The sequence below is a fragment of the Symsagittifera roscoffensis genome, chromosome 9 (assembly GCF_963678635.1).
Source record: "Symsagittifera roscoffensis chromosome 9, txSymRosc1.1, whole genome shotgun sequence".
Lineage (NCBI taxonomy): Eukaryota > Metazoa > Xenacoelomorpha > Acoela > Convolutidae > Symsagittifera > Symsagittifera roscoffensis.
Window position 1 is genome coordinate 36,636,968 of NC_087070.1, and position 7,365 is coordinate 36,644,332.

The 7,365-nt window shown below is 35.4% G+C and overlaps 1 protein-coding gene across 12 annotated transcripts in view; it reads left to right on the forward strand.

The window, feature by feature from the left end:
- Window positions 1–1,917, forward strand: part of LOC134854588 (RNA-binding motif, single-stranded-interacting protein 2-like) — a 36,534-nt gene extending 34,617 nt beyond the window's left edge. For all 12 annotated transcript variants that reach the window (XM_063870896.1, XM_063870900.1, XM_063870902.1 and 9 more), the window contains one exon: window positions 116–1,917. In XM_063870896.1, coding sequence (XP_063726966.1) covers window positions 116–690 — 575 coding nt within the window. In that variant the 3' untranslated portion in view covers window positions 691–1,917. The remainder of the gene's footprint in view (window positions 1–115) is intronic.
- The last annotated feature ends 5,448 nt before the right edge of the window (window positions 1,918–7,365 follow it).

The following is a 7,365-nucleotide window of genomic DNA, read 5'->3' on the forward strand; positions in this document are numbered from 1 at the left end:
TGCAAGCAGACTTTTCAGAATTTCTCTAACTCTAGTGGAAAAAATGAAAAGACATTTTATTTTTCAAAACTTGTTATCGGATATGAGTGGTTCGATCAATATTTCATAATTGTAGGCATCCACCTGGACCAAAACTTAATCTCTGGCACCTCTGGAGCTCAGAGCAACGGGGCTCTGATGACAACTACCACTGCCTCGGGCCAAAGTGTTGCCAATGGACACGGAGTCTCGCCGACGATGCCGAACGGAAACGGGTTCTCGGGAGCCACTTCGGGAGTCCCGGTTTCCATCGCCTATTCGAGTCACTTGGCTCATTTGGCACATCAGATGAACCATATGGCAATCACCGGAAATGGATCCCAAGCTGTCAATGGTCTAAGTGGGCCGCATCCTAACGCACTGGCTAACCACCATACGCATTATTTGACCACTCAGCATCCTTTCTCAGCTACCGGCTGCGGACCGTACGGGACTGCAGGATACTTGCCAGTAGCGTCAGCCCAAAGCGGGATGGCAAACGGGAACGAGCATCAACACCTGGCGGCGTTATACGGACAACAGGCGAACCCCCATCATCTGCAAATATCTCTGGAAGATCACCTTAAACAGCAGCAACTCAACGGACTCGTAACTACAGTTTCTACAAGTCAGGATGTCAACGGTGACTACACAACAGCCCTTTCGCAGTGAAGCAAACTTCAGAAAACCACAAGAGAAAACTTTAGTCGCTACTAATAATACAAACTTTCCAGTCTTTCTAACTTAAAGCAACTAAGAGTACAACCCCCACCCCTCCCCCCATTTGAACTCTCTGCGCTTTTGACAATTTTCAAACGCTTATATTGCCCTCCTTCCTTAGAACCTCTGCTGCGCAATAGCAGTGATGTTTTAGCAGAATTAGTTCTCACATTTCGGTGATGTCCAATATTGTCCTTTTTGCTGTAAACAGACACGACAGGTGTTGTATGTTTAATTTAATTGCATTATATGTCAAATATTATTACTTTGTGCTCTTTGTTATTTCTCAATATTATTGCTCAGTTTTTGAGTTGTCCAATATCGATGTTTAACTCTTCGAATGGTATTAAAATGCGGGTCAGCCAATTGCAGATAATACTTCATTACTTCATACGTGATAGTGCATTTAAAGTTTGGTTTTAAGGCCGCGAACGATATTAACATTTTTTTTCTGATCTAATATGAAGTTTCGAGCTTATGTCACTTTTGTGTTAGATCTTTTTTGCTTAGTTCCATGTCGAGAGGATAGTTAGATTAAATATTTCTTAAATCGAGGGCAACGTTGCTGATTATTTTACCCTTCTTAAAATTAAGTCCTAATTTCACTTGAAAATACAGCACGGTTTCTTCTACTGATGTTGGACTCAATTTGAGAAATTTGGTCCCCATGGTTTGATAGTTGGCCAAAAATTGTTAGTTTACTGATTGAAATCCACAATATTTCAGTGTGTAAAGTGACTAATTTTCCAAATTCCTTTTAATATCTCTTTATTTTTATTTCTTGTGCTCTTAAAGATAAAACCAAAATGATTTAAAATTGCGATTTAATTTGTTTAAAAAGATGATTTAAAAATTTTATTAATTTTTCTTTTGAAGTTCCTCATTTTCTTTCCATATATTGACATTCCCATTTTGCTATTGAAAACGGCCAGAATACATTCTTCGTCTAAATTATGAACTGCAGCAGTAAATTTTGCCGATGCTGATATCACTCGGCAAGTATGTACTCTATGAGTGATAGTGGACTTGTCATTTCAACTGCGCCGTAATTTAAAATCCGATTGTCATTTTGCAGTTTAATAAAACTGACGTTTAAACTTTTGCAGTGAGGAACAAATTTGAATATTGAATCTTTCATATTATCCAATTCTTTTGAAAATAAAAATGTCCATGAATGTTTCAGTTTGGATTTAATGAAGCCTGCCAAAACTTGAATCAAAAATGTCAAAAAAATCTAAAATAACTATCTGGCAATTGCGTTTGATCAAAAACCGTTCAAGTCATCACTTTGGAACAAAAAATTTGTAGCGTGCAAGAGCGAAGCATATATAACCGGCGATTCTACCAGGCCTTATCGAGTTTAACATAATTGCCAAACTTCGAATTGCAAAATTCCATCCTGCTTGTGTGTGATGTTTGAAGCCCTGTTAATTTTCACCCCTTAATTGAATTTAAAAAACTAGCTTATAATAACAATAGTAGCCGCTTTCTGTGAATGTAGCACAAGAGTAGCAACCACATCAGCAATTCAAAAACAAAATGTTTTCAAAAAATTTGGCTAATTTCTGGCATAGCTAAAATTTTTTTGATTCTTTAAGATCTAAAATCGAAATAGCTCAAACAATTAAAATTACAGGCTTTGAGTGATTAAGTACATTTACTTAACTAAATGAAAATCTGCTCTTAACACGGAAACATTCCGATCAATTTTTTTAAACACTGCGATCATTTTCCGGTATTTTTTAAGAATCCAAATCACGAATCGAAATGACTTACCGTTAAACAACACTAGAATACTCCACCCTAGGCCGTAAGTGGTCGGCGTTGTTCCGCCACCCTTACGTACGAGGGTCAGTTCTATTTTAACGAGCCACCGCGAGGTTTTAACGTTATGCTTTTGACCTGCAAAATGACGATTTCGCAAAGTTTACGCTACGCTATTTTTGCTCGGGTTTTTTTCCATTGATACTTGCTTCTTAAGTTAGGGAGAACACAAAACTGGAAGTTCAATTTCCATTCACTTCTCTGGGAGATATCCCATTTTTTCCGGAGCATCGGCGAATTAAACAGAAAATGAATTAATTTTTGAAAAATTTTTTATGTTTATATTTCAAATATCAGCATAGCCGAGCATATATGTTCTGATCCACGACGGCGGATGACCAGGTTCAAATTCCGATCGGAGACAATTTTTAATCACTATATTCATAAAGGTCGGTTGGCGAGTGTATCTGTCGCGCAATCGCAAGCTGAGTAGAGAAATATGAACCTTCATCCGTGAAACCTTTTTTAAGTTACCAAACATAAGTTCACTTTGAATATCGAAATGAAACATTCATATCTTCATCGAAATGAAACATTCATATCTTCTAAGCTAAAAAAAAGATAAGCACCGGCAGTTTTCAGTGGTACCACTCAATTGATCAGTTGTTTCGAATATGAATAAAATAGAGGCTGCTCATTTTGATTTAAAGAAATTGAAGTTTTCTTCGCTATGATTTAAATATTTTCGTCGCTAAATGATTTTTTATCCTTTAAAAACATGTCTCTCCTCTTTCGTGACTGTCATTAACTGTGGCCATACTAGTACAGATATTGAAATCGTGAAGCAACGTTCCAATATACCAGAGTCAGTTCGAGTCTCAAAACAGACAGTTCATTTTTTTAAATGTTTTTTTTTACTTTGATTGGTTTGAAGTTAGTGAAATTTTAAAAATAAAATGTCTGCACTGTCTTTCAGATGATTGAAGTTGCACTAATATATCAGGCTGTTTCACATCCCCTTGCGGGCTTCAGCGAAACAGCCCTACAGACAATTTTTCATCTAAGTTTCCATCGTGCAATGTTCTTGTGATTCGATTGTTCAAATTATGCTGGTAGTTAAGATAATCGCAATGTTCTTGGCACAGTGAGTAGCACTGGTAATTGATTGGCAGCACAACGGAGTTCTACTCCATATTGGAACTTAAAATCAAGAATTGACATTACAGTGATGCACTTGTGAAGAGGTAAAGCAAAGCGGGCAAACAGCAAAAAACCAGGAACCCTGACTGCTCCATCAAGCCTGCACTTGGTTTGTCTACGCTCTTTTGTTTTTCACATTTGCCAAAAAATTCAATTGCTTTTTCTCGACAATAGGTAGCAACTAGTGAAATTTTGTTTTCAAAAACACATCATAAAAACATCTAATTCGACAAGCTGGAGCTAACTTTTTGAAAAAACCAAGTACTACAGAGCATACAAGTATCTGGAAACAAAATTATCTGTTTTACATAAAATCTTTCAATTTCCGCAAAAACTACACTGTTTGGATGCGATTGCAGAGTTGTCTAGATAAACGAAAGAAATTGTCTACATATAAGCAAAAAACTAGAAAATCTGTTTCCATTGAAATAACAAAAGCGTTCGAAACGCTCGCTTAGTTCAATTTGCTTAAAAGGTAGAATTGTGCGGTGGTGGTTGTAGTGATTTAATTAAAAGGTACTTGAAGCAACGTATGCAAATTGCTAAAAATAAAAATACCCAATTATTTGGATAAATTTAAACTTTATAGCCTCTTTTTCTCAATTAACATGAGGATTTGAAAAAAGTTCGCAAGACCAGCAATCTTTTCGTGGATGGTTTTGACGTTCTCTCGATTAATTCTGAATTGTCCTCTCAATTATTTCAATCACGAACTCAACGGTCTACAGATCGGTTAATTTTTAATATTGTATCGCTCAATACTAATATTACTGTTTACTTTATTTTATCAGAAAATTTTGATTTTTTTTTTATATATCTATGATTAATAAAACTCTTAAAAATGCTTCACCACACTAATATCTTGATGTTTACTTGGATTCTCAACTTACCTCTGCATCCCGTTTAGAATTATGCTACAAATCTTACTTAACTTGGTGATATCGTTTCTAAAAGAACTCAATGTGTTCTATATAAAGTACTACTCAAATGCTATTGCATCAGCCACAAATTGTTTTTGCCGCTTCTTGTTATTCAAAAATTGTATTGCGAATTTTTGAAAAAAAAAACTAAAATTTTTCGCTTATATTTTCAAAAGAAAATATTTAATGGTTCATGAGCAAAATGTATACAGGCTGATCAATTTGGTTCTTTGTCTGGTCCTCACTGAGAAACATTTTTGAATAATACATGCCAATTTGAAACTTCTGCGTGTTCGAAACGACAAGCCAGTTTGAATCTTTTCAAAGAACAAATCACGGAAGCAAAATTCAAACAGTATCATTTACTCACCGGGGGCTCTTAGTTATTAATTTTACCAATTTACATTTGCAAGATTTTTTGAATGGCAGTTTTGCTTTGTAATTTTTTGGAATGAGGAAACTAGACAAGTAGCTGTTTATTTGCTTTGCAAGTTGCTTCAGTCATTGCTTTAAATGTTGTGTTTATTTCGATTGAGTCGATTGATTGATACTGTTCACGAAGAACATTTCTTGACGCATTAGCTCTAAATTGCTCATTTTAACCAGGGGCGGATTTAGGGGGGGGCGGGGGGCGGACGTCCCCCCTCAGGGATTCGACCCCCTGCCGACCCAAAGGGTCCCCCCTTTGATACTTTTTCAGAAATCCATTTTTGGCCGACCGACCCTAAAATTTTTCTAAAGGCGCCTTTGGCGCCAATATATACTTACTTTGAGGGGGAGCGCGCGCCAAAAAAACGCGATTTTTTTGTCAAAATTTTTCAAAAATTGCCCAAAAACGGCTTTTTTAACTATTTTTTCAAAAATTTGCCTGCGCCGAAGAAAATTTAGCCGCCAAAGTAGGGGCAAAACAGTGCTTTGGGAGAGCTCGCAAAATCAATTTGGTCGACCTAAAAAAAAAAAAGGTCAAAAAAATTTTGGAAAATTTTTTGAAAATCCGCCCCCCCCCCTCGAGAAAATCCTAGATCCGCCCCTGATTTTAACCCTCTTTGTTGATACAATTTTATTCCAAATTTTGTTGCGAAAGTTACGGAATATTTATGCTCGGGGTGTTTTTTTTCCTTCAGACAGATTTTGACTTTTTAACTAAGATTTTTTGACGGAATTTCTTTATATCAGCAAAAAAGTATTGTTGTCCTGAGCTCAAATTTGAAAAGATATTTTACCTGAGATCATTTTTCATAAAACTATGAGGGTTTTAAAATTGTCAGGATGGCCAGTTTGGGACAATTAACGCGCGATATATTTCGCGCTAATATTGCCTAAGCGGAAATTGATTACCTTGTAGAAATTGGTCCAAATTGGTTGAAACACTCTTTTTGTCATAATTTCTACGTTACTAGAAGCGAAATTTATCACTTTATACTTTATATGTCGTGTGGGAGGATGATTTAAACAAACTCGAAGTTTGTGTAATTTTTTTTTCAAAAAATTCATCATTTTTTCTAAAGCGAACACTGGCCATTAATTATAGACTTAATTATAAACCATTAATTACAGACCATTAATTACAGACCATTAATTACAGTCCTTTATAGACCATTAATTACAGTCTGAACATTCAGGGTTTTGCCCTGATATGAGCAGTCTTGTTGTTCCGACTTTCGATACGAAAGTAACGGAATATTTGTGCTCGGGGTGGGTTTTTTTTTTCTTCAGACAAAATTCGACTTTTTAACTAGCCATTTTTGACGGAATTTTTTTTTATATCATTGAAAAGGTATTGTTGTCCTGAGCTCAAATTTGAAAAGATATTTCACCTGTGATCATTTTTCGTAAAGTTATGAGGGTTTAAAGATTGCCATTTTGGCCATTTTGACCAATTTGGGACAATTAACGCGCGATATATTTCGCGCTAATATTGCCTAAGCGGAAATTGATTACCTTGTAGAAATTGGTCCAAGTTGGTTGAAACACTCTTTTTGTCATAATTTCTACGTTACTAGAAGCGAAATTTATCACTTTATACTTTATATGTCTTGCGGAAGGATGATTTAAACAAACTCGAAGTTTGTGTAATTTTTTTTTCAAAAAATTCATCATTTTTTCTAAAGCGAACACTGGCCATTAATTATAGACTTAATTATAAACCATTAATTACAGACCATTAATTACAGACCATTAATTACAGTCCTTTATAGACCATTAATTACAGTCTGAACATTCAGGGTTTTGCCCTGATATGAGCAGTCTTGTTGTTCCGACTTTCGATACGAAAGTAACGGAATATTTGTGCTCGGGGTGGGTTTTTTTTTTTCTTCAGACAAATTTCGACTTTTTAACTAGCCATTTTTGACGGAATTTTTTTATATCATTGAAAAGGTATTGTTGTCCTGAGCTCAAATTTGAAAAGATATTTCACCTGTGATCATTTTTCGTAAAGTTATGAGGGTTTAAAGATTGCCATTTTGGCCATTTTGACCAATTTGGGACAATTAACGCGCGATATAATTCGCGCTATTAACGCGTAAGCGGAGATTTAATCCGTCTTATAAATCGTTCCAAATTAGTTGAACGAAGCTTATTTGCCATAATTGATTTGTTACAAGGAACGAAATATCTTTTTTTGTACTTTATATGGCGTGTGGAGGATGATTTTCATAAAAATTTTCAAATTTTAGAAAAAAAAAATTTTCATTTTATTTTATTTCATTTGATTTTTTTATGTTATTACTGCTGCTCCATA